The sequence below is a fragment of the Ruditapes philippinarum genome, unplaced genomic scaffold (assembly GCF_026571515.1).
Source record: "Ruditapes philippinarum isolate M1 unplaced genomic scaffold, ASM2657151v2 ctg3159_1_1_1_1, whole genome shotgun sequence".
NCBI classification, from domain to species: domain Eukaryota; kingdom Metazoa; phylum Mollusca; class Bivalvia; order Venerida; family Veneridae; genus Ruditapes; species Ruditapes philippinarum.
In genome coordinates, this window is record NW_026853707.1 from 187,690 (window position 1) to 214,239 (window position 26,550).

At 28.9% G+C, this 26,550-nt stretch overlaps 5 protein-coding genes across 18 annotated transcripts in view; 1 reads left to right on the forward strand and 4 right to left on the reverse strand.

Annotated features, from left to right (window-relative positions):
- Positions 1-7,080, reverse strand: LOC132737596 (uncharacterized). 4 transcript variants are annotated; one of them, XM_060724916.1, is made up of 4 exons: positions 6,823-7,080; positions 5,566-5,929; positions 2,346-2,447; positions 1-2,079 (listed from the first exon to the last, which is right to left on the reverse strand). In XM_060724916.1, exons 2-4 carry the CDS (start codon positions 5,858-5,860, stop codon positions 1,940-1,942), a joined length of 537 nt encoding a protein of 178 aa, XP_060580899.1. In that variant the 5' UTR covers positions 5,861-5,929; positions 6,823-7,080; the 3' UTR covers positions 1-1,939. The 4 variants fall into 4 exon arrangements, with proteins under 4 accessions (XP_060580899.1, XP_060580898.1, XP_060580897.1 ...); XM_060724915.1 differs by lacking the exon at positions 6,823-7,080 and adding an exon at positions 6,746-6,769; XM_060724914.1 differs by lacking the exon at positions 6,823-7,080 and adding an exon at positions 6,610-6,748.
- Positions 7,081-11,020: 3,940 nt separating this feature from the next.
- Positions 11,021-14,089, reverse strand: LOC132737594 (uncharacterized). 2 transcript variants are annotated; one of them, XM_060724913.1, is made up of 4 exons: positions 13,830-14,089; positions 12,560-12,922; positions 11,825-11,926; positions 11,021-11,547 (listed from the first exon to the last, which is right to left on the reverse strand). In XM_060724913.1, the coding sequence occupies exons 2-4, from the start codon at positions 12,852-12,854 to the stop codon at positions 11,408-11,410; spliced, it is 537 nt and encodes a 178-aa protein (XP_060580896.1). In that variant the 5' UTR covers positions 12,855-12,922; positions 13,830-14,089; the 3' UTR covers positions 11,021-11,407. The 2 variants fall into 2 exon arrangements, with proteins under 2 accessions (XP_060580896.1, XP_060580895.1); XM_060724912.1 differs by having other exon boundaries at positions 13,701-13,857.
- Positions 14,090-16,138: 2,049 nt separating this feature from the next.
- On the reverse strand, positions 16,139-21,725 carry LOC132737597 (uncharacterized). Of its 9 annotated transcripts, none has more exons than XM_060724925.1 (4): positions 21,499-21,725; positions 19,291-19,653; positions 18,175-18,276; positions 16,139-17,902 (listed from the first exon to the last, which is right to left on the reverse strand). In XM_060724925.1, exons 2-4 carry the CDS (start codon positions 19,583-19,585, stop codon positions 17,763-17,765), a joined length of 537 nt encoding a protein of 178 aa, XP_060580908.1. In that variant the 5' UTR covers positions 19,586-19,653; positions 21,499-21,725; the 3' UTR covers positions 16,139-17,762. The 9 variants fall into 9 exon arrangements, with proteins under 9 accessions (XP_060580908.1, XP_060580905.1, XP_060580906.1 ...); XM_060724922.1 differs by lacking the exon at positions 21,499-21,725 and adding an exon at positions 21,357-21,491; XM_060724923.1 differs by lacking the exon at positions 21,499-21,725 and adding an exon at positions 20,620-20,948.
- A 1,413-nt stretch (positions 21,726-23,138) lies between these two features.
- Positions 23,139-25,108, forward strand: LOC132737600 (uncharacterized). The gene is made up of 3 exons (XM_060724930.1): positions 23,139-23,627; positions 24,090-24,191; positions 24,889-25,108. Exons 1-3 carry the CDS (start codon positions 23,330-23,332, stop codon positions 25,026-25,028), a joined length of 540 nt encoding a protein of 179 aa, XP_060580913.1. The 5' UTR covers positions 23,139-23,329; the 3' UTR covers positions 25,029-25,108.
- Positions 25,044-26,550, reverse strand: part of LOC132737599 (dynein axonemal heavy chain 10-like) — a 69,644-nt gene continuing 68,137 nt past the window's right edge. For both annotated transcript variants that reach the window (XM_060724929.1, XM_060724928.1), the window contains one exon: positions 25,044-26,185. In XM_060724929.1, the coding sequence (XP_060580912.1) occupies positions 26,039-26,185 (147 nt within the window). In that variant the 3' untranslated portion in view covers positions 25,044-26,038. The remainder of the gene's footprint in view (positions 26,186-26,550) is intronic.

A 26,550-nucleotide genomic window follows, 5' to 3' on the forward strand; every position in this document is an offset into this window, starting at 1 on the left:
TTATAGCGGGAGCAATAGTATTATTCGAATCGTTATTTATCCGAAGGTGCACTTATTCTTATAATGTAGAAAGTAATATAAGTTCTAACGAAAATCAATGTGAAGAAAGACAAGTGCATGATCTTTGTGAAAATGATGTCCATATGTAATAACATCAGAAGAGACACACCTCTGACTGGACAGGAAATAACGTTTTTATATAAACCATTGTTAAAAACTGATTATATATCAGGTTCTATTGATGAAACGCGAATGAAAACGGTCTTTGTCGAAGTTTCATATCTTGTTATGTCTTACAAAATCATACAAATAGACTTTATCTTCATGTAACGGAGTATTTGTAATTTGGCGGTAAAGAAATGTATTATGAAAAGGGACGAACTTACCATAATCTTTGTTGGCAAAAATAGTAAATAAAAAATTGATACAACTGCATGATTTTACATATAATATGTACATGTATCTTGTCAAAATGTATCTTTTTGTTAAAGCAGTAATCGTAACATACACACAAAATTATTCAAAGGTTGTAGATACATTGGAAAATAAATTAGAAGATTTTCCAAACGATAAATACAGATCGGTTTGTTTGAAAATGAATTTATCTGGCTGTTATAATGATAACAACTTATTGTATGACGCGTCATCAATGAAAATGCACGTATGATATACAATGACATATGCATTGGTGTGAAAAAAAACATGAAATATATTTTCTACCCACATTGTAACTTCTAGAATGTAAACTGTAACTAGTAAATTGAGCGGTCAGATTATATACTGATAAAACTCATAAAATAAATCATAACACAATTCACACTCAAAACATTATGACATTAAATCATTAATGTGTATACAATATTATAACACGGAAGCAAGTATGTATCATGCTAACCGTCATGTAGCAAGTAATCGCTCAAGTTTGCAAAGTTGTCGTTATATTCCTCAAAAAAATGTTGTTACGTTTTGATGTTTATGTTTGTTTAAACAAAACAAACTATATAAACTAATAAAGCAGGCTCAACATTTTAATTCGTAATTATGTTGTCCGTTGGTCCAAGCATTTCGACATGGTTTAACATCTCAAATTAATTGTTTCAAATCTGTGTTGGATAACTTCAGACACTTGATTTATGCATTGATGAAACTCGTAATAATGCTACTACATGTTTGCCACTAACGGTAAACAATTGACACCTTAAAGGCAATAAAAATAACATAAAAAAGGCTAAGAATAAACTTGCCTACAATTTTTTCAAAGGAAACAAAACATTTTTTTAATTTTAAGAAAATGTATAAATAACAGGCAACGTGACACTGCATAATATGTACAACATATTGTTAATCATCGTATTTCAACAGCGTTACAGCGTACATGATTTGCTTAAATTATTATATTGTTACAAAGAATTGTGTGGAACTTTCATAAAGTTTGCATGTTAATGATATTTGCAAGCATATTACTTAAAGGGGAACAACTGAGTTGTTTGACTGTACCTATGTTTTTTCTAGATTTATATACCATTACTACAATCTTGTGCACAAAATTTCAGATTTTCTAGCAAACGGTTTAATCCAAATCGGGCTAAAAATCGCACTAAATATCGATTTACATCTAATTCAAAGTATTTTTCTTTTTTAAACTCTTTTTTGAACATATGTTCTTCTTTAAATGCCCCGGTTGATCTATGTAAGATTTTCAAATTTTGTTTCAAGCATTTGAAACTTAATGAAATTCCATTATACAAACATAATATAAATTAACGTAATTGGCTGTAATTATTGTTTCTGTTCCCTATATATTTTGAAATATACAGTTGTTACTTTTCGTGGCATCTGCAAGTTTTGTTTTGTATATTTCACAGATTAATGCCACGTTTGGTAGATAGGGTCATAACCTCTTTTGCAATAAATGTCAGTTTTTACAACGGCATTGTGATCATGTTTGACATTTCTCTCCGATAGTTACTTCCTTCATCTTTCTGGCAAGCATAGAGAATGACTGAATTATACAAGCCTTTGATGTTATCTTTGACTGACCACACATGGATATATTCTCTTGAAACTTGTCTTGAATGTCTATATAAAAGAAACAAAAGAAAACTTTGACACAATATGTTAAATAAAATGCAACAAACATAAATATTGTGTTAGAAATTTTAAAAATTACAGTTATAATTACGTATTAGAATTAATTTATTTGATTTTTTTTGTACTAATTATAACAAATTCTGAATTGCCCTATTATATCTTAATATGGTTAAGACAAAAGCATTCTTGAATTGAAAAGTAAACAACACACTTTATAATATAAATTATTAGTTTACTTAATGAAAATATCTCACTTTTGTTCCCTGCTGCCAATAAATGGCTATATTTAATTTGTTTTCGAATCTCTGCTGCAGGATGGACAGTAAATCTGTTTCTGTTAATTCCGACTAGCGCCTCTTAAAGAAAATAAATAATCAATTCATTACCAGTTACATAATTATTCAACGTGAGTTCTTGTCGGAATGATATTTATAATTTAAAATACATGTAATCATAATTTTTATCCGTAACAATATATGAAACCTGTTTAATATAGGCCACAAAGATGAAATTTTCATGAAAATATACAACGGAATATAATTCTTGTGAATTTCTTTACATTTAATGACGCTATGTTTTCCATGTCCATGTTTTGTGTGTATTCTATGTAGTACAAAACCACGGGGGGGGGGGGAAGTGTTACACGAAGGATGGAGTTCTTATGATAACTTGTTTGGAGTTCTTATGATAACTGTTACGGAGTTCCTGGAAAACGTTACGGATTTCTGTGGAAAACTTTTCTATTTACTTGGAGAACTCACGTGAAAAATGGTCATTTTAACTTTAAATGGGGAGTTTAAGGTGCTAAATTAAACTTTGATAATTAAGCTTGCCCTACATATTGTATAATGTTTCAGAAAAACCTTTTATTCCATTTTTCATCGCCTATTTATAAAAAAATTTGGTAGTTTTGAGTAAAATTTCCAAATTACTTGCTCATTCGTACATATTGACCTTTTCATTTGTGATCTTCTTCGTTGCTATACATAATTACATAATTATAATGCAGAGTTGCAAACATAAAGCCCAGGCTAATAAATTTATACCCGATTTTTCAAATGTCACGGAGTTCTTGTGATAACTCAAAATATGTCCTGGAGTTCTTATGATAACTTTTGTTACTGCCAGTGTGTTTCTTGTGCTAAATTACGGCCCGTTTAAGCGTATTTTATTAGTCAATAAGTGTGTAAATCATTATGAAGCATAGTACGCGTATCATTTGCACACACATTTGGTTATTTAACGGTGGTTTAGAGTGTATTTCTGTTCAAGAGATATTTTTCTTACCTCTGTTTCTTGTGTTTTTTTGTGTTTGTTTGCGTTTTTGGGTTTGTTTGATTGTTGTTTTTTTCCATTTCATTGGTATTAATGACTGAAAACATACTTGATGTAGAGCATTTACTTACAGGATAAAAATACGCTTTGAATTTAATATTTAAGCATGATTTCTTCATGTATACATTATTCTTGGCAGTTCTAGAAAACATAAAGTAATTATGCTATCGGTCTGCCGAAACAAATTACATGTAAATGGATGGTTTGCAGCAAAAAAGGAAGTAGTATGCACTACCTTTATCTAAATTTAATGAGGTGGGTGTCATCTTTAGATATTCAATGGATATCTTAATTTCTAAAACGTATCAATTTTGTCATAGAAACGTAAAAAGTACTATGACAATGATATGACAATAGAAAGTAAGAATTGAATAATATATGTGAGTCACCATTAAATTCTTACTTTCTATTGTCATATCATTGTCATAGAACTTTATACGTTTCTATGACAAAATTTATACCTTTTAGAAATTAAGATATCCATTGAATATCTAAAGATGACACCCACCTCATTAAATTTAGATAAAGGTAGTGCATACTACTTCCTATTTTGCTGCAACCATTTACATGTAATTTGTTTCTGCAGACCGATAGCATAATTACTTTATGTTCTCTAGAACTGCCAGGAATAATGTAAACATGAAGAAATCATGCTTAGATATTAAATTAAAAGCGTATTTTTATCCCGTAAGTAAATGCTCTACATCAAGTATGTTTTCAGTCATTCCAATGAAATGGAAAAAAACAACAATTAAACAAACCCAAAAACCCAAACAAACACACAAAAAAAACAACACAAGAAACAGAGGTAAGAAAAATATCTCTTGAACTGAAATACACTCTAAACCACCGTTATATAACCAAATGTGTGTGCAAATGATACGCGTACTATGCTTCATAATGATTTACACACTGATTGACTAATAAAATACGCTTAAACGGGCCGTAATTTAGCACAAGAAACACACTGGCAGTAACAAAAGTTATCATAAGAACTCCAGGACATATTTTGAGTTATCACAAGAACTCCGTGACATTTGAAAAATCGGGTATAAATTTATTAGCCTGGGCTTTATGTTTGCAACTCTGCAATATAATTAAGTAATTATGTATAGCAACGAAGAAGATCACAAATGAAAAGGAATGAGCAAGTAATTTGGAAATTTTACTCAAAACTACTAATTTTTTTTTATAAAAAGGCGATGAAAAATGAAATAAAAGTTTTTTTCTGAAACATTATACAATATGTAGGGCAAGCTTAATTATCAAAGTTTAATTTCGCACCCCAAACTCCCCATTTAAAGGTAAAAATGACCATTTTTCACGTGAGTTCTCCAAGTAAATAGAAAAGTTTTCCACAGAAATCCGTAACGTTTTCCAGGAACTCCGTGACAGTTATCATAAGAACTCCAAACAAGTTATCATAAGAACTCCATCCTTCGTGTAACACTTCCTCCCCCGTGAAAACATTTTGGTTACATGGTGAACATTTTTTATATCGGACCATTCTGCGCAGAAAACTTGTCTGGTTACATAATTATACAAATATATATGTTACAACTATAAATAAATGTTTTTGTTACTAATTTGACATAAAAAAGTAAGGATATCAATTATCTCGGATAGGTAAAGCCGTTATATAAATATGTTACATACAGGCTTAGAAAGCACTTTTCCGCTAAGCATTAGAGCTGCATGCCTCCAGATGACCCAAAATATTTCAAGAAAATTAAACTTGGAAAAACCATACTAAAACTTTGATTAAAGATTCAAGTGATAATTTATATCTTATGTGCAATTAATGACTGTATTTTGTAGTATTTATGACCATATTTCTACTGCGTTACTAACGCAGTAGGGGCAATTTATGCATATTTTGACCTCTTTTTTGGTAATTGACGTGGATTTTAAGTGCCGATTGTAATGTGTCAAATACTTTCTTTGTTCATTTCACAATATTTTACCTTTAAATACATTTTTAAAATTTTCATGAAAATTAGGATGAATCTGGAGGCGTTAAGTATTAGACACTTTTGCCATTGTGAATTAAAATCTGCTTCAATAACTCTTCAATTCAATTACATTTTTTCTATACCTGTATAATAACAAGAATAGTATGAATATTGTAAAATGACTTACCTTGGTTGAATTTGTTTATTTTCCATGTCATTGAGTACACTGTATCTTTTTCTACGTCGTCAAATCCAATGAAAATATATGAATTATTTTGATACCTATAAACAAGTCTGTTAAACTGAGGCGGCAAACATATTTTCTTAATCAACTCCTGTATAGACATGGAGTCTAACTGTGTGTCTATGTCCTTTGATCTTTGCACTTTTACTCGCTGTTTATTGCGAGATTTTCTTGTCTCACATATTTTCACAAGTAGTAGCAGATATAATATCCACATAATATCTACATGTATTCTCATTGTTTTCCTTTTTTTATTTATTTTCTGTTTGTAATACTATGCATTAAAAGCATACTTCTGGTATTTTAACTGTAAATAAAACGATAAATTTATTTATTATACGCGATATCGCTGTAATAACATGGCAATTTATACAAGCTGGCACGAGCATGAGCCAAAAATATGAAATAGATGTTTCATCGAGATTGTGGTAACATTTCATTTTATGTTTTAATTTGTTTCAAAATATCTACCTGTTGATATTTCATATGAAAATTATTGTAGCTATTTAATATAACATTCAATAAGATCACTTTATGAAATCAACAATCATAATTTAAAATTTAGGTATTTTAAATGATGACCATTTTACACTATATACTACCAGTAATAAAATATTCATTAAATGTTGTAATTAATAACATGTTGTTAATCGACCTGAGCACGAACGTTACATTGTAATTTTCATATTGATGTATGAGAAAAGTAATGAACCAGAAATATTAATTGCTCTGCTATTGTTGTCAACAGTTTAGCATTGTACAATTTTTCGTTTAATCTTATATTTTCATCATTGAAATAAGCCTTATCTTTTTAAAAGAAGTGTTTATATTTTTATTATTCCTGTAATAAGATATAATCAATTTTATTGTGAGCAATGGCGCAAAAATGTTTTTAAAAAATGAATTTGAACTAATTTGTCAAATTAATCTTCAGTAATGAATATAATTGAATGTATGAGATGATGCAGTTAGGTATAAAAACTTTACTTTTTTCTGTTAAATATTTATTATCCAGTTCTTATCAAACAAACAAATATCCTCATTATCCTCGAAATTTTAACACAATTTGTAATTTGTAATATAAAAGGCGTCTAACATATGCATTCAATGTAACATAATTCACCTGATCCTCACGTTCGTTTAGAATTTATAGGTGAAACTGTGGGTTGGTGATAAAGCGAACAACTGTTATCGACTTACGTTGATAGCCCACAGGAAAATGTATCTTTGCATCAAACCGACAATTACATTGGCAGCTGACAAACATATAGTTTACAGACTGTCTGCATTCGTTACATTTTTACAGATGATAAACCTAATACTTTTTGTAATGATTTGCTTATTTTTGTTACAATTTAGTAAGAAGGCATATTTTTGATAATATTACATTGCAACTGATTGTCTTATCATTGTATTTTAGATTTGAATTATTCCAGATCTCAATATAAATGTATTCTCCTGAAATTCTGTAACTAAAATATCTGATTGCTTTATGATAAATACGTAAGAAACTTTCACCCTCTTCATTACTATACATTCCGGGAACTAAGTGCAAAACGCTAGAAATAAATAACAGAGTATAAATGTTATGACTGGATGCTTTGAACTGATTTTTTATGAATGTTATCCTTTTCTTGAAAACAACGAGATTTTTTCGGATCACTTGCAGCTGTAAATCTTAATATCTTTTAAATCAAATACTCTCTCATCTCGTATTTTTGTTGTTGTTGTTGTTGTTTTTGTTGTTGTTTGTTTGTTTGTTTTTTAACTAAAATTATGTGATGACGTCTGCTATTGTAAAAAATGATTTAATGTTTATCAAGATGAATGTTCATAGTTAATTATGTATCCCTTGGTCGCTCTGTCTGGATTTAAGATATTCCATCCATGGATGGTACAAATAGTAGAAATTGTTTTAAAATGTTGATATGTTTTCCTAGATTTCAATGAAAGTCTTATTGCTGGTTGTTTTACACGGTAGCTTGGTGAGTGACATTTTCTACGTTTTTGCTAAGCTGGTCACACCTTTGTCAAGATATACAGGGGCATTTGTTGTATATCCAACTACTGCTTCAAATCACTGAACACATACCAGTAGATTTTTCCTAACAATAAAACAGACAACAATTGTACATTAAGTGTCAATAGATCTAGGTGCAAATTATTAAGATATCCTATATGTCAATAGATCTAGGAGCAAATAATTACAATATCCTATATGTCAATAGATCTAGGAGGAAACAATTACAGTATATTATATGTTAATAGATCTTGGAGCAAACAATTACAGTACATTGTATATTATATGTTAATAGATCTAGGAGCAAATAATTACAATATCCTATATGTCAGTAGATCGAGAAGCTAATAATTACAATATCCTTTATATCTGTAGATCTGGGAGCAAATAATTACAATATCCTTTATATCTGTAGATCTGGGAGCAAATAATAACAATATCCTATATATATGTAGATCTAGGAGCAAATAATTACAATATCCTTTATATCTGTAGATCTGGGAGCAAATAATTACAATATCCTTTATATCTGTAGATCTGGGAGCAAATAATTACAATGATTATATTTACAGAGTATGTTATGACTTGATGCTTTTTACTGTTTTTTTTTAAAAGAATGTTATCTTTTTTTTAAAGAACGCGATTTTTTCGGACCACTGGTAGCTGCAAATCTTAATTTCTTTTGAATCCAATACTCTCTCATATCGTGATTTTGTTGTTGTTTTTTTATTTTAGTGTTTATATGTTTTCCTAGATTTCAATGTAAGTCTTATTGCTGGTTCGTCTTAAAAGGTAGTTTGGCAGATGACATCTTCTACGTTTTTGCTAAGATGGCCTTACTTTTGCCAAGATATACAAGTACATTTGTTGTATTATCCAACTACTGCTATAAATTACTTAACACATAGCAGTAGATTTTTTTCTCAGAATAAAACAGAAAAACAAATGTATATTAAGTGTCAATAGGTCTAGGATCAAATAATTACAATATAGTATATGTCAATAGATCCAGGAGCAAAAATTACAATATGCTATACATGTATGTCAATAGATGTAAAAGCAAATATACTATAAACAACAATTAAAAACAGACTGTTTTAATTTGGTAATTTTACATGTAAAATATCAAACAACTGAACTTATCTGGTAATGAATATAAAATACTCGGTAACTGTCTCAGTTTATCTTTAAATATTTGTGTAACCCATCACAAAATACTGGTTTCTCTGCACTACATGATCAAGTTGTTTTGCAGTATTCGTGGGAAGGCAATACATTAGATTTTCTAGATATGACATAAAAGTTAATTCAGCATTTTATGACCGTGTTATTAACTTTTATATGTTTATTGTTTACTGTTACATGGAACATGAAAAGGCATGTTAGCAAGTATTATTAATGGAGTTAGCAGGTGTTGGATTATATAAACAACGTGTTTAAACATTTGGGAGATAGGAAATGAGGTCCAGTAATTAAACAAAAGCATTCAGAAGTTTTATGATGCACTTTAATTTCCACAAACAAACAATAGATTTGTAGTTTTTTCAACAATTGTCTTTTTTTTAATTGACACACTTTGCATAAAATTTTCCGTTTCCATTTTTCGTGATCCTTTGGCTGCTGATTTAAAATCATTCGCCCTTTTATTCGTGCAGATTCGAATCCCAACAGGGAAGTTTTTTCATTTGATAAAGATAAACATTTAACTTAAGAAAGGTCGGTGATTCAGATCAGGTTCTTGAATATGCCTTAAAGATATAATACAAGAAGGGAAACCTGAAGTTTTCCTTAATTGTTCTTGTTGTTTTTATTTGTTCTTTCTTTCTGATTACATACTTTTCTTTCCGGTAGCATACAGGAAAGTTGATCTAAATTGATTTTAAGCTTACCGTTGCTTTCATGGTTCCCTTGCATTTATAAAAGGAAGGAAGAGTTATAAAAGCTCAAGTTTAATTAACGATTACTCTTATGTGACATAAAAGATGTGATAATAAAAATTGTATTTCTTGATATTTTCTGATTTTGACTATCATACTTATATGCATGATAAGGATAATTTACCTTTATTTATATATGAAGAGAAAAAAAATCAGATACAAATAAAAATAAATTTGGCAATCAAACAACGGTCTTTGTGAGCAAAGTTTCATATTTAATTATGTCTTACAAAATCATACAAATATATATAGAGGACTAAGAGCGTATATCGTTCTTCATGTAACAGAGGTTTGCAGTCTGATGATTAAGAAATGTTCCATAAAAAGGACAGGTATTTATCTTTGTTAACAAAAAAAGTAATATATTAATGAAATAACATCACTTTATAGATTATATGAACATCGTATATCTTATCAACATTTATTATTTGTAAAAACAATAAACGAACATACACACAAAATTTATTCATAGTTTGTAGATACATTGGAAAATAAATTATTAGAGGATTTTCCATACGATAAAATCTAATCGGTTAGCTTAAAAATTAATTTATAGTGTTATAATGATAAAAACGATGTAACAGAACGAAGGAATTTATTTTAATGTCATGACGTGTACGTAAGGAAAAACATAAAATATATTTCTACCCACATTGTAACTTCCAGGATGTAAACTGTAACTATTAAATTGATCGGTCAGATTATATACTGATAAAACTCATAAAACAATTCACACTTAAATCATTATGACATTTAATCATTAATGTGTACATACAAGATTAAAGCACAAAAGCAACTATGTAACATGCTAACACTCATGTAGCTTGTAAACGCTCAAGTTTGTAAAGTTATCGTTATATTCCTCAAAAAATGTTGTAACGTAATTCTTAATGTCTATTTTGTTTGTTTAATCAAAGCAAACAATAATGCAGGCTCAACATTTAATTCGTTATCATGTTGTTCGTTGGTCCAAGCATTTCGACATCGTTTTACATCTCAAATAAATTGTTTCAAATCTGTGACCTCAGACACTTTTCAACATGTCTGGCCCCCAAGGTAACAAATTTAATCTTAAAGGGAATAAAAAAAATAAAAAGCTCAAAAAAAGCTTGCCGAAAAATTTTTTAAAAGAAAAAATTATTTTATTTAAGAAATGTGTAAAAAACAGGGAAAGTGACATTGCCCTAAATATTCAACATTTTTAATCTGTATTTTTCCACGTTAATTGTCCCTGCTTTGCTTTAAAAAAAAATTTTTGCTACAATTTTGCAAGTATACATTAAAGGGAAACAACTGAATTGTTTGACTGTACCTATGTTGTTGTTTTTTCGAGATGTTTATACCATTTGAATTAGGTCCATACTAAAATCTTGTGCACAAAATTTACTCCGTTTTTAAGAAAAATCACCTTTGTTTTGTAAAATGACCATTAAAATGAAAATCTTGCAAACGGTTTAATACAAAACGGGCTAAAAATTGCCCTAAATATCGATTATTATCAAATTCCGAGTATTTTTCGTTTTTTATACACATATTCTTCTATAAAGGCCCATTTATTCTATTTAAGATCTATGTAAGATTTTCAAATTTTGTTTTAAGCATTTGAACATCAGTGAAATTTAATTCAAATTAGAATCAGCATCATCATGCAAGCAAAATGTAAATGAACATAATTGGCTGTAGTTATTGTTTCAGTTCCTTGTATTTTGAAATATACAGTGGCATCTGCAGGTTTTGTTTTATATATTTCACAGATTAATGCCACGTTTGCTAGCTAGGGTCATAACCTCTTTTGCAATAAATGTCAGTTTTTACAACGGCTTTGTGATCAGGTTTGGCATTTCTCTCCGAATGTTACTTCCTTCATCTTTCTGGCAAGCACAGAGAATGACTGGATTATACAAGCCTTTGATGTTATCTTTGACTGACCACACATGGATATATTCTCTTGAAACTTGTCTTGAATGTCTATACGAAAGAAACAAAAGAAAACGTTGACACAATCTGTCAAATAAAATGAAAAAAAAAAAACATAAAAAATATGTTAGAAATTTTAAAAATTACAGTTATAATTACGTATTAGAATTAATTTATTTGATTTTTTTTTGTACTAACTATAACAAATTCTGAATTGCCCTATTATATCTTAGTATGGTTAAGACAAAGGAATTCTTGAATTGAAAACAAAAAACACTTTACAGTATAAATTTGTAGTTAATATTAAAATTATTTAAAAATATCTCACTTTTGTTGGCTGCTGCCAATAAATGGTTATATTTAACTTCTTTCCGGATCTCTGCTGCAGGATGAACAGTAAATCTGTTTCTATTAATTCCGACTAGCGCCTCTAAAAGAAAATAAATACTCAATTTATTACAAATTAGATAATAATTCAATGTTAGTTCTTGTCGAAATGACATATATAATTTAGAATACATGTAATTATCATTTTCAGTCCTAACAGCATATGAAACCTCTATAATTTAGGTCACAAAAAAAGAAACAATAGTCATGAAAATATACAGCGGCACATAATTGTAGTGAATTTCTCCACTTGTAATGAAGTTATCTTTCCCTTTCCATGTTTAATGCATATTCCAGGTTGTTTCCCGATATACAATACCTTTTGGTTCTGAAAAACTTTTATAATGAAAGTATTATTCGGAACATTCTGCACAGAAAAAATATCTATTTACACAAACTAAGGTATATCATTAATGTATATGTAACTACACCTTATATGCGTTCGTTAATCCTATAAGTTACATTGACATAAAAAACTGTGTCACAAATCAGTAAGGATTTCAGCTTTCTCGCATATATAAAGCCATTATTCAGATATATTACATTTAGGTTCCGAAAGCAATTTTACGCTAGTATTAGACAACTTTGCCACTGTGAATTGAAATTTGCTTCAATAACTCTTCAATCAAGTTACAATTTGTCAGTTAACAAACTAGTATATTGTAAAATGACTTACCTTGATTGAATTTGTTTATTTTCCATGTCATTGAGTACACTGTTTCTTTTTCTACGTCGTCAAATCCAATGAAAATATATGAATTATTTTGATACCTATAAACAAGTCTGTTAAACTGAGGCGGCAAACATATTTTCTTAATCAACTCCTGTAAAGACATGGAGTTTAATTGTGTGTCTATGTCCTTTGATCTTTGCACTTTTACTCGCTGTTTATTGCGAGATTTTCTTGTCTCACATATTTTCACAAGTAGTAGCAGATATAATATCCACATAATATTTACATACATTCTCATTGTTTTAATTTTCAAATATTTTGTTTGTATAAAGTACTTTGCATTAAATAGTGCTTCTGATGTTTTAACTGTAAATAAAACGATGAAAGTATCTATTATACGCGATGTCGGTGCAATAGCATGGCAATTTATACAAAAAATATGAAAATGATGTTTCATCGAGATTGTGGTAACATTTCATTTTTTTTTTTTCATGTTTGAATTTGTTTCAAAATATCTACCTAAGATTTCATCTAGAAATTATTGTTGTTATTTAACACGATATTCAATAAGATCACTTAATAAAAAAACAATTATAACACAAAATTTAGTTATTCTAAATGATGAACACTTTACACTATATACTACTAATATTATGTTATACATTAAATGTTGTAATATGTAGTAAAGGTACATGAACAAAAACGTTATGTTGTGTGTTTATCTATACTTGATGTATGAGAAAATTAATGAACCAGAAATATTAATTACTGTGTTATTGCTGTTTACAAATTAACATGGTACAATGTACTGTTATTCGTTTTATCTAATATTTTTATAATTGATGTACAGACTCAAACTTTTGTCAAACCGAGTCTGCAATTTTTATGTAATTTTACTAATTTTACTGCTTCCGAGGGGGTCATTTTTTTCCAAATACTTATCTCTTTATAAGAAGATATATTCTTTTTTTTTGCTGTTATAAGATCTCATCAAATAAATTTTGAGAAAACTTAAGTGTAAAAACACTTTAAAAACTAAGTTTAAATTAACTTGTCAACCAATCTTCAGTAATAATAATATTAAAATTGAACGTATTTAATGCATTTAGGTTAAAAAATCAAATAAAGATACTATAAATTTTACTGTTAAATATTTATTATCCAGTCCTTAAAAAACAAACAAATATCCTCATTATCTTCGGAATTTTAACACAATTTGTAATTAATAATATAAAAGTCGTCTAACATATGCATCCAATGTTACATAATTCACCTGATCCTCGCGTTCGTTTTAGAATTTATAGGTGAAACTGTGGGTTGGTGAAAAAGCGAACAACTGTTATCGACTTACGTTGATAGCCCACAGGAAAATGTATCTTTGCATCAAAAACCGACAATTACATTGGCAGCTGACAAACATATAGTTTACAGACTGTCTGCATTCGTTACATTTTTACAGATGATAAACCTAATATTTAAGCAACGTTTAGCTTATTTTTTGTTGTTGCATTTTAGTAAGAAGGCATATTTTTGATGATATTACATTGCAACTGATTGTGTTATCATTTTAGATTAAAATTATTCGAGGAGGTCTCAATATTGATGTTTTCTCCTGAAATTCTGTTACTGAAATATCCGACTGCTTTGTGATGAATACATTAGAAACTTTCACCCTCTTCATTACTATACATTCCTGGAACTAAGTGCAAAACGCTAGAAATAAATGATTATATTAACAGAGTATGCTATGACTGGATGCTTTGTACTGACTTTTTTAATAATGTTATTATTTTTAAATAGAACGAGATTTTTTCGGATAAGTGGCAGCTGTAAATCTCAATTTCTTTTAAATCCAATACTTTCTCATCTCGTGTTTTTGTTATTTTGTCGTTGTTAGTTTTTTGTTTGTTTATTCGGTTTTGTTTTTTGTTTGTTTGTTTTTACGTTTTTTATACATTTTATTCATAATAAGAACTAAGATTATCGCCCATCAAACTACGTGTAAAACGAACCAGCAATAGCAATAAGACTTTCATTAAAATCTAGGAAAACATATCAACACTACAAAAAAAATTACCATCCGTGTATGGAATATCTTAACTCAAGACAGAGCGACCAAGGAGTACTGAAACATTTTTATTCAATAACAGACGTCATCACATAATCTTAGTATCAACACTTTAAATGTAATGTATATTAATACCCGGTAATTGTCTCAGTTTATTTTAAAATATTTGCGTTACGTTTTCTTCACCCCATCACAAAATATTAGAATGCAAAAGAGAATGGTTTCTCTGCACTACATGATCAAGTTGTTTTGCAGTATTCGTGGGAAGGCAATACATTAGATTTTCTAGATAAACAAATTCCGTTTTGACATAAAAGTTAATTTAGCATTTTATGACCGTGTTATTAACTTTTATATGTTTATTGTTTACTGTTACATGGAACATAAAACGGCATGTTAGCAAGTATTATTAATGGAGTTAGCAGGTGTTGGATTATATAAACAACATGTTTAAAACATTGGGGAGATGTGAAATGCGGTCCAGCAATAAAACAAACGCATTCAGAAGGGTTTTTTTATGATGCACTTTACATTTCGCAAACAAATAATAGATGTGTAGTTCTTTCAACATTAGTTTTTTTAATTGACGTACTTTGCATAAAAAAATAAGTTTCCTACTTTCATGATCCTTTAGCCGCTGATTTCAAATCCCTCGCCCTTTATCCATGCAGATTCGAATCCCAACAGGGACATCTTTCGACTTATAAATCTATACACATAAATTACAAAAGGTTTTTGGTTCAGATCAGGTTCTAGAATATGTTTAAATATATAATTCAAGAAGGTAAACCTTAAGTCTTCCTTTGTTCTTGTTGTTTTATTTGTTTTTTCTTTCTGATAACATACTTTTCCTCCCGGTAGCATACAGGAAAGTTTACCTAAATTGATTTTAAACTTGCCGTTGCTTTCATTATTCCCTTGCATTCATAAAAGGAAGGCTGAAGTTAAATTTACGATTGATCTTATGTGACATAAAAGATGTGATAATAAAAATTGTATTTCTTGATATTTTCTGATTTTACTAATTATAATACTTATAAGAATGATGACGATAATTTACCTTTATTTATATATGAAGAGAAAAAAATCAGATACAAATAAAAATAAATTTGGCAATCAAGCAACGGTCTTTGTGAGCAAAGTTTCATATTTAATTATGTCTTACAAAATCATATAAAGTATGTATAGAGGACTAAGAGCGTATATCGTTCTTCATGTAACAGAGGTTTGTAGTCTGATGATTAAGAAATGTTCCATAAAAAGGACAGGTATTTATCTTTGTTAACAAAAAAAGTAATATATTAATGAAATAACATCACTTTATAGATTATATGAACATCGTATATCTTATCAACATTTATTATTTGTAAAAACAATAAACGAACATACACACAAAATTCATTCATAGTTTGTAGATACATTGGAAAATAAATTATTAGAGGATTTTCCATACGATAAAATCTAATCGGTTAGCTTGAAAATAAATTTATAGTGTTATAATGATAAAAACGATGTAACAGAACGAAGAAATTTATTTTAATGTCATGACGTGTACGTAAGGAAAAACATAAAATATATTTCTACCCACATTGTAACTTCCAGGATGTAAACTGTAACTATTAAATTGAGCGGTCAGATTATATACTGATAGAACTAAAGCAAATCATAAAACAATTCACACTTAAATCATTATGACATTTAATCATTAATGTGTACATACAAGATTAAAGCACAAAAGCAACTATGTAACATGCTAACCCTCATGTAGCTTGTAAACACGCAAGTTTGCAAAGTTATCGTTATATTCCTAAACAAATGTTGTAACGTTATTTTAATGTCTATGTTTGTTTAATCAAAACGAACTATAAAACAGGCTCAACTTTTAAATTCGTTATCGTCCAAGCATTTCGACATCGTTTTACATTTCAAATAATTGTTTCAAATCTGTATTGGATGACCTCAGACATTTTTCAACATTTTTGCCACTGACGGTAAACAATTGACATCTTAAATGCAATAAAAAAATAACATAAAAAAGGCTAAGAATAAGCTTGCCTACAATTTTTTCAAAGGAAACAAAACATTTTTTTTAATTTTAAGAAAATGTATAAATAACAGGCAACGTGACACTGCATAATATGTACAACATATTGTTAAACATCGTATTTTGCAAACGTTATAGCGTCCATGCTTTGCTTAAATTATTTTATTGCTACAAATGTTGCAAGTACATTACTTAAAGGAAAACAACTGAGTTGTTTGACTGTACCTATGCTTATACCATTTAGGTCTATACTAAAAACTTGTGCACACAATTTCAGATTTACTCCGTTTTCAAGAAAAATCACCTTTGTTGTGTAAAATGACCATTAAAGTAAAAATTTTGCAAACGGTTTAATCAAAAACGGGCTAAAAATCGCGCTTAATACGATTTTCATCTGATTCAAGTATTTTTTCTTTATACACATATTCTTTTTTAAAGGCCCATTTGATCTATTTAAAGGGACTCCACTGAGGTTTTTTGACATGACGGGACTGGAAATAATTTTTTTCAGATTATTACTCCATTTGATGTAGATCTATACTAATAACTTATGTGCAAAATTTCAGATCATTAGCTCGCTCCGTATTTCCAGAATAATTATTATAATAGTGAAAAATGACCCAAAATTGAAAAGCGTTTAAACGCTTTTCACTCAGTCAGTCGAAAATGGCACAATCATATGATTTTCAATGTTTTTCTTGTATATTTCTTGTTTATATTTTATCAATATTTCTGTTAAAAGTTCTCATATTTATAATCGATGTGAAAAAATTAAAATGTTATGTTTTACTCTTATAAACCCCAGTGGTGTTCCTTTAAGATCTATGTAAGATTTTCAAATTTTGTTTAAAGCATTTGAACCTCAGTGAAATTGAATTCAAACTAGAATCGGCATCATCGTGCAAACAAAATATAAATGAACATAATTGGCTGCAGTAATTGTTTCTGTTCCTTGTATTTTGAAATATACAGTTGTTATTTTTCGTGGCATCTGCAGGTTTTGTTTTGTATATTTCACAGATTAATGCCACGTTTGCTAGCTAGGGTCATAACCTCTTTTGCAATAAATGTCAGTTTTTACATCGGCATTATGATCATGTTTGACATTTCTCTCCGATAGTTACTTCCTTCATTTTTCTGGCAAGCACAGAGAATGACTGGATTATACAAGCCTTTGATGTTATCTTTGACTGACCACACATGGAAATATTCTCTTGAAATTTGTCTTGAATGTCTGTATAAAAGAAACAAAAGAAAACTTTGACACAATCTGTCAAATAAAATGCAACAAACATAAAAATTATGTTAGAAATTTTAAAATTACAGTTATATATACGTATTAGAAATAAATTTATTTGATTTTTTTTTGTACAAATTATAACAAATTCTGAATTGCCCTATTATATCTTAATATGGTTAAGACAAAGGCATTCTTGAATTGAAAACAAAAAACACTTTACAGTATAAATTTGTAGTTAATATTAAAATTATTTAAAAATATCTCACTTTTGTTGGCTGCTGCCAATAAATGGTTATATTTAACTTCTTTCCGGATCTCTGCTGCAGGATGGACAGTAAATCTGTTTCTATTAATTCCGACTAGCGCCTCTAAAAGAAAATAAATACTCAATTAATTACTAATTAGATAATAATTCAAGGTTAGTTCTTGTCGAAATGACATATATAATTTAGAATACATGTAATTATCATTTTCAGTCCTAACAGCATATGAAACCTCTATAATTTAGGTCACAAAAAAAAGAAACAATAGTCATGAAAATATACAGCGGCACATAATTGTAGTGAATTTCTCCACTTGTAATGGAGTTATGTTTCCCTTTCCATGTTTAATGCATATTTCAGGTTGTTTCCCGATATACAATACCTTTTGGTTCTGACAAACTTATATAATGAAAGTATTATTCGGAACATTCTGCACAGAAAAAATATCTATTTACACAAACAAAAATATATGTTTCTACTATAAATTAATGTATATGTAACTACACCTTACATGCGTCCGTTAAATTAATGTATATGTAACAAATACACCTTACTTGCGTCCGTTAAATTAATGTATATGTAACTACACCTTACATGCGTCCGTTAAATTAATGTATATGTAACAAATACACCTTACTTGCGTCCGTTAAATTAATGTATATGTAACTACACCTTACATGCGTCCGTTAAATTAATGTATATGTAACTACACCTTACATGCGTTCGTTAAATTAATGTATATGTAACTACACCTTACATGCGTTCGTTAAATTAATGTATATGTAACTACACCTTACATGCGTTCGTTAAATTAATGTATATGTAACTACACCTTACATGCGTTCGTTAAATTAATGTATATGTAACTACACCTTACATGCGTTCGTTAATCCTATAAGTTACATTGACATAAAAAAAACTGTGTCAAAAATCAGCAAGGATTTCAGCTTTTTCGCATATGTAAAGCCATTATTCAGATATATTACATTTAGGTTCCGAAAGCAATTTTACGCTAGTGTAAGACAACTTTGCCAATGTGTATTAAAATTTGCTTCAATAACTCTTCAATCAAGTTACATTTTGTCAGTTAACAAACTAGTATATTGTAAAATGACTTACCTTGATTGAATTTGTTTATTTTCCATGTCATCGAGTACACTGTATCTTTTTCTACGTCGTCAAATCCAATGAAAATATATGAATTATTTTGATACCTATATACGAGTCTGTTAAACTGAGGCGGCAAACATATTTTCTTAATCAACTCCTGTATAGACATGGAGTCTAACTGTGTGTCTATGTCCTTTGATCTTTGCACTTTTACTCGCTGTTTATTGCGAGATTTTCTTGTCTCACATATTTTCACAAGTAGTAGCAGATATAATATCCACATAATATTTACATACATTCTCATTGTTTTCCTTTTCAAATATGTTGTTTGTTTAAAGTACTTTGCATTAAATAGTGCTTCTGATGTTTTAACTGTAAATAAAACGATGAAATTATCTATTATACGCGATGTCGGTGCAATAGCATGGCAATTTAAACAAAACAAAATGTGAAAATGATGTTTCATCGAGATTGTGGTAACATTTCATTTTTTATGTTTGAATTTGTTTTAAAATATCTACCTGTTTAAGATTTCATCTAAAAATTATTGTTGTTATTTAACACGATATTCAATAAGATCAGTTAATGAAAAACAATTATAACACAAAATTTAGTTATTCTAAATGATGAACACTTTACACTATATACTACTAATTATATGTTATACATTAAATGTTGTAATATGTAGTAAAGGTACATGAACAAGAACGTTATGTTGTGTGTTTTTCCATACTTGATGTATGAGAAAATTAATGAACCAGAAATATTAATTACTGTGTTATTGCTGTTTACAAATTAACATGGTACTGTTATTCGTTTTATCTTATATTTTTATAATTGATGTACAGACTCAAACTTATGTCAAACCGAGTCTGCAATTTTTATGTAATTTTACCAATTTAACTGCTTCCGAAAGTGGTCACTTTTCTCTTTATAGGAAGATATATTCTTATTATTGCTGTTATAATATTTCATCAAATAAATTTTGAGAGAACGTAGGTTTACTTTACACACTTTAAAAACTGAATTTGAAATAACTTGTTAACCAATCTTCAGTAATAATAATATTAAAATTGAACGTATTTAATGCATTTAGGTTAAAAAATCAAATTAAAATACTATAAATTTTACTGTTAAGTATTTATTATCCAGTCCTTATAAAACAAACAAATATCCTCATTATCTTCGGAATTTTAACACAATTTGTAATTAATAATATAAAAGTCGTCTAACATATGCATCCAATGTTACATAATTCACCTGATCCTCACGTTCGTTTTAGAATTTATAGGTGAAACTGTGGGTTGGTGATAAAGCGAACAACTGTTATCGACTTACGTTGATAGCCCACAGGAAAATGTATCTTTGCATCAAAAACCGACAATTACATTGGCAGCTGACAAACATATAGTTTACAGACTGTCTGCATTCATTACATTTTTACAGATGATAAACCTAATATTTTAGCAACGTTTAGCTTATTTTTTGTTGTTACATTTTAGTAAGAAGGTATATTTTTAATGATATTACATTGCAACTGATTGTGTTATCATTTTAGATTAAAATTATTCCAGGAGGTCTCAATATAAATGTTTTCTCCTGAAATTCTGTAACTGAAATATCCGATTTTTTTGCTTTGTGATGAATACATAAGAAACTTTCACCCTCTTCACTATTATACATTCCGAGAACTAAGTGCAAAACGCTAGAAATAAATGATTATATTAACAGAGTATGTTATGACTGGATGCTTTGTACTGACTTTTTTAAGAATGTTAACCTTTTTAAAGAACAAGATTTTTTCGGATAAGTGGCAGCTGTAAATCTCAATTTCTTTTAAATCCAATAATTTTTCATCTCGTGTTTTTGTTATTTTGTCGTTGTTGGTTTCTTTGTTTGTTCGGTTTAGTTTGCTTGTTTTTTTTTGTTTGTTTGTTTTTAACGTTTTTTATACATTTTATTCATAATAAGAACTAAGATTATCGCCCACCAAACTACGTGTAAAACGAACCAGCAATAGCAATAAGACTTTCATTAAAATCTAGGAAAACATATCAACACTACAAAAAAATTACCATCCGTGTATGGAATATCTTAACTCAAGAGAGAGCGACCAAGGAGTACTGAAGCATTTTTATTCAATAACAGACGTCATCACATAATCTTAGTATCAACACGTTAAACACTTTAAATATATCTAGTAATGTATATTAATACCCGGTAATTGTCTCAGTTTATTTTAAAATATTTGTGTTAAGTTTTCTTTATCCCATAGCAAAATATTGGAATGAAAAAGAGAATAGTTTTTCTGCACTACATGATCAAGTTGTTTTGCAGTATTCGTGGGAAGGCAATACATTAGATTTTCATAGATAACAAATTCCGTTTTGACATAAAAGTTAATTCAGCATTTTATGACCGTGTTATTAACTTTGATATGTTTATTGTTTACATGAAAAGGCATGTTAGCAAGTATTATTAATGGAGTTAGCAGGTGTTGGATTATATAAACAACATGCTTAAAACATTGGAGATGATATAAAATTAGGTCCAGTATTTAAACAAACGTATTCAAAAGTTTCTTATGATACACTTTACTTTCCGCAAAAAAACAATAGATGTGTAGTTCTGTAAACTTTATATTTTACATTGACGTACTTTGCATAAAATGATTTAAGTTTCCTAGTTTTATGATCCTTTAGCAGCTGATTTCAAATCCCTCGGCCTTTATTCATGCAGATTCGAATCCACACAGGGAAATTTTTTGAACTGATAAAGATAAACACTTAAGAAAAGTTGGTTGTTCATTGAACGATCAGATTCTAGAATTTGCCTTATATAGATATAATACAAGAAGGGAAACGCAGAGTCTTCCTCAACCACTAAAGCTAAAAGTCGATGTATGACATTTTGTGACTTAGAACGAAACAAACATTTTATCTATTTACTGCATTTTGATTTATTAAGTTCAGGACCGACCAACTAATTATATATAAAAGTGGTTGTTGTTTTTATCATAATTTATTCTTTAAGAAAACACAAAAAAGACTTCTTACATAGATCAACTGGGGGTACTTAACAAATATAATACAGAAATATACTCAGAATTAAATTGAAAACCCATACTTTGTCGATTTGCTCAGTAAAAATGATTATTCTGAACGGAATAATAATAATGGACAACAGAATAAGCGATTGATGTTATTGATAAAAGAGACTTGCGTACAATGATATAAAAATCTCGTAAATTTTTTACAGTCCCGCCAAGACAAAAAAAATACTCTGTGAAGTCCTTGCAATACGAGCGCATATTATTTCTGTGCAACGTGATATATTTTTAGCATTGTTGGGAAAATGAGGGAAGCGATGCCTTTTCAGATTTACATTATAATTTTTTACCAAAAATATTATAATAATTTAAAGAGATATTTTAGAAAAATATCTACCGGTTTCACCCATTAAAGGGATCATCAAGATAATGACGTTAACATTTTGTAAACATCGCCCTATGTCTCATTAATCATTAGTTACCTTTAATTGCTTTTTAATTGAGCGAGAAGTGTTAGGTCATCGTCTTAACAAGTTGTTCTTTTTATATAAAACATGGTAATTTTTTCTACTCATCAATCATGTTTTGTAAATTATGTGTTTCCACTGCTGATAAAATTACATAGTTTATTTAGACTCGAATATAAATTGGATCATACGTACTAGTATGCCTTTCTCTTGTGCTGAATAGAAAGGAATAATAAAAAATTATATGTAACTCTGTAAGGTAACGACAAACAAATATATAAAAAAATGAAAATGAAACTGACACTTTGATATTTCAACTAAGGCGCGTGCCAGAAGCGTTTCCTTGACATTTAGATGTAACATGTGCACCAAATGTGCAACTATCGCATGTATTTATTTGCTATTCGTGAATAGTCAAGTACGCAAATCGTAAAATATGAAGTATAAATAATTGTACAAAATAAAACTCTGTATTTTGTTACCGGAGGGATTTAATTCGACTGATTAATTTTCTAATTGTTTTCTTAGAAGTATGAATGGATATTTTATTGTGCTCGGGATTGTGTACATTTCAGTTTCAACTTCCAAATGTGAATGCAGGAGGCGTCGTGATAAATTACGAGACAAAACTAAAATATCTCAAACAAAAGAAGACGGTATAAAATATTCTAGAAATGTAATTGATTTAATAGAAGAGTTATGCCTGCCTAGTGACACAAGTAGATTGTTTTACAGGATTCAAAATGAGTCGCACATATTTGTCGGTTTCGATGATGTTAAGCTTGGATTAGTGTACTCAATGTCATGGAAAATAAGCAAGGACAATCCAGGTATGACCACAGCTTCGTTGATAACTTCATTATTGAGCATGTTGAATACCTTCTGATGAGCCAAAATAAACTTGAGAAAATTGTTCCAAGATTTTAAGAAAAGCAAAATGAATCAAGATGAAATTGATTACTTACATTTTATATGCGATTAATGACTGATTTTGCAGTATTTGTCACCATATTGCTACTGCGTGACTTTAACGCAGAAGGCTATGTTTGCATTTTTACATCTTTTTGGTAATTTATGTAGATTAAGTGCCTTTTTGCAATGTGTAAATTACTATATTTGTTCCCTTTACAATATTTTACTTTTAAATACATTTTCAAAATTTTCATGAAAATTAGCATAAATATGGAGGCATGCTGCTTTAAAATATACAGTAAGCATATAGTGAGCATCTATTTATCATCGTACGTTTACTATACTATAATACTAGGTTATACTAATTTATCTTGTTTCAGAGAAGCTGACAGGGAACAATCAGGGTGGTTTTCAGGTACTCTCTGCGATCGATGTAAGAAAACAAATGAAATTAGAGCACTTGCTGGCAGCAGCCGATCAAAGTGAGACCTAACTTCATTCATTATGGAAAACGCATTAGGTCGACTCTATTTAAAATAATCAAAATAATCATATTAAAAATCAAATTAGAATGGTGCAGACGTGCCAGAATATTGATGAGAAATGTGCATTTACTTATATGTCATTTCCAACGTGTATTTTACAGAATGCTTCTATTAAATCTTGGATTGCTGCAATAATAAAGTTTTACATTTTTTTAAGAAAACTTTATGTAAATATTTATTTTATGATCCCGCTCGAATATCAGTTTGCAATATTAAATGGGAGTTTCACAATTTATACCGCTTTTTTTTCTTTACATCAGCGTTTATTTCAAATAACAGTGTTCAAATCGGATTTGGCACATTGTTGCCGTCTACCGAAATGTTAATAACATATGATATATTAAGGACTCTTATCTTGCTCGCAAATCCCATGTATGTAAACATACTGTTCTCACTTCCTATACTTTATTATACAGATATCAAGTTATGTCTGATACATTTTGGTTACTTGGAACCTTTTTCTGTTTAACTCTTTCAAACTAACTTTGGTTAGACGATTGATTACGTTTCCAATTCAATTTAGGACAGGTATTTGAAAACAAACATAATACGCCGTATATTTGTTTTAAAAAGTACATGTATATCTGAATAGTCAGTTACTATGAAAATGATATTCCTTTATCTATTTTTCTAGAGGTTCAGGACAAATTTCGAGTGAATATATCACAATGTAGTCAGGCCAGGATCATAAAAAAAACCTGCGTTATTCAATCACTTGCTGGAGTTGCCAGGAAAATGAAGGAAGTGAATATTGGACAAAATTGTAAAAATTGACACAAACAAGCAACATTTGATGTTTCAAATTTACTTCACAAAAGGAAAACTTGAAAATAAATAGTTCAACAAGAACAAAACCGTTTGTTTTTTTCTATAGATTATTTTTCTTTGTCCCTTAATTGCAATTTCTCTCCTAAATTGCAAACTCTCTAATATATATATAAATACCATCATCAATTAAATACTGATTCAAAACAAAAAAGAGATCTTAAAATGTAACAGAATGTTCATTAGATTGTATATATAAAATATATATGGACGGAATAACTGTATCACATTTGCTTTAACATAGAAAATTTACATATAATAAATAAATGATTTTCATGGAATGTTGAAAAAAAAAAACAACAACATTCCCTTTGTCTTAAAGTTTTTTCGGTACATTTTTCCTACATTTAACAATTTATTACCTTTTTTAAAAACAATTGTGTTTTTGTTTTTGGCAAAAATAAATAATACATTGAAAAAACGCTTTAAAAAAAAAAAAACAATTATAAATACTGTCTTTATAAATAATGTGTATAATAATTATCACATATCTTTTTTCACTGAGATCCAATGGACGGAATGTAAAAATCAACTTAAGTATCTAATAGTGCACAGTTTTCATGGAATTTCATTCTTTTGAATCAAAACTGAAATTTGACAATACAATAAAGTTCTCACAAACAATTCTTATATATTCACAATCATGGTTGAATAATAAACGATTTATATATTTTTCTATACTTTGTTCTTCTATCTACTCATTATGTTGATTTTATATGTTGATGATGCTGGCAACGTTTGTTTAGATATTTAAATGTTATCTTTTTAACATCACAAAGTTCAGTTTGTATTTGGTGTAAATCCACATTATAGTCTGTATTTAGTGTAAGATTCACATTTTAGTCTGTATTTAGTGTAAGATCCACATTTTAGTCTGTATTTAGTGTAAGATCCACATTTTAGTCTGTATTTAGTGTAAGATCCACATTTTAGTCTGTATTTAGTGTAAGATCAACATTTTAGTCTGTATTTAGTGTAAGACAGACTCCCTGCAACACCCAATGACTGATATGTTCAGTGGTGGCCAAGTCAGCCTCAAACACTAGACCTACTCCCATAGCATTACGTCTCTGTGACGTCACATACACCGGTGTACGGAATGTATTCTGAAAACACAAAAACAACATTCATTACTAACAATTTGTACAATAAGTTGTAAGTAACCTTTGAAAGGTATGTGAACATTTCTAAATTAATGATTAATCAAAATGATTTTCAAACTTCGAGTTTTTAAGTGAAGATACAATTTAAATGTAACTGCAAAATTGTAACAAAATGACAAATCAATCAATTAGTTTATTTATATTAGAGAATTCACTTTAAATTTATTTGAATTGGATTGAATTATGAATTGAATACATCATTTTAGAATATCTATTGCCTAGGAAACGTACAAAAATGATCAACTAACTTACAAATGAACTGAGGCCACCAATTATTAATTAAAGAACACTCTGGATATTTTTTGCAT

What these genes read in the sequence shown, in the direction of transcription:
- LOC132737596 (XM_060724916.1), bottom strand. Translation starts at nt 5,860, where the DNA reads ATGAGAATACATGTAGATATTATGTGGATATTATATCTGCTACTACTT. An exon ending in AATAAACAAATTCAACCAAG is followed by an intron (nt 2,448 to 5,565) that starts GTAAGTCATTTT and finishes ATTTTCTTTAAG; the next exon opens with AGGCGCTAGTCGGAATTAAC. An exon ending in ATTGGCAGCAGGGAACAAAA is followed by an intron (nt 2,080 to 2,345) that starts GTGAGATATTTT and finishes TCTTTTATATAG; the next exon opens with ACATTCAAGACAAGTTTCAA.
- LOC132737594 (XM_060724913.1), bottom strand. Translation starts at nt 12,854, where the DNA reads ATGAGAATGTATGTAAATATTATGTGGATATTATATCTGCTACTACTT. An exon ending in AATAAACAAATTCAATCAAG is followed by an intron (nt 11,927 to 12,559) that starts GTAAGTCATTTT and finishes ATTTTCTTTTAG; the next exon opens with AGGCGCTAGTCGGAATTAAT. An exon ending in ATTGGCAGCAGCCAACAAAA is followed by an intron (nt 11,548 to 11,824) that starts GTGAGATATTTT and finishes TCTTTCGTATAG; the next exon opens with ACATTCAAGACAAGTTTCAA.
- LOC132737597 (XM_060724925.1), bottom strand. Translation starts at nt 19,585, where the DNA reads ATGAGAATGTATGTAAATATTATGTGGATATTATATCTGCTACTACTT. An exon ending in AATAAACAAATTCAATCAAG is followed by an intron (nt 18,277 to 19,290) that starts GTAAGTCATTTT and finishes ATTTTCTTTTAG; the next exon opens with AGGCGCTAGTCGGAATTAAT. An exon ending in ATTGGCAGCAGCCAACAAAA is followed by an intron (nt 17,903 to 18,174) that starts GTGAGATATTTT and finishes TCTTTTATACAG; the next exon opens with ACATTCAAGACAAATTTCAA.
- LOC132737600 (XM_060724930.1), top strand. Translation starts at nt 23,330, where the DNA reads ATGAATGGATATTTTATTGTGCTCGGGATTGTGTACATTTCAGTTTCA. An exon ending in AATAAGCAAGGACAATCCAG is followed by an intron (nt 23,628 to 24,089) that starts GTATGACCACAG and finishes ATCTTGTTTCAG; the next exon opens with AGAAGCTGACAGGGAACAAT. An exon ending in GCTGGCAGCAGCCGATCAAA is followed by an intron (nt 24,192 to 24,888) that starts GTGAGACCTAAC and finishes CTATTTTTCTAG; the next exon opens with AGGTTCAGGACAAATTTCGA.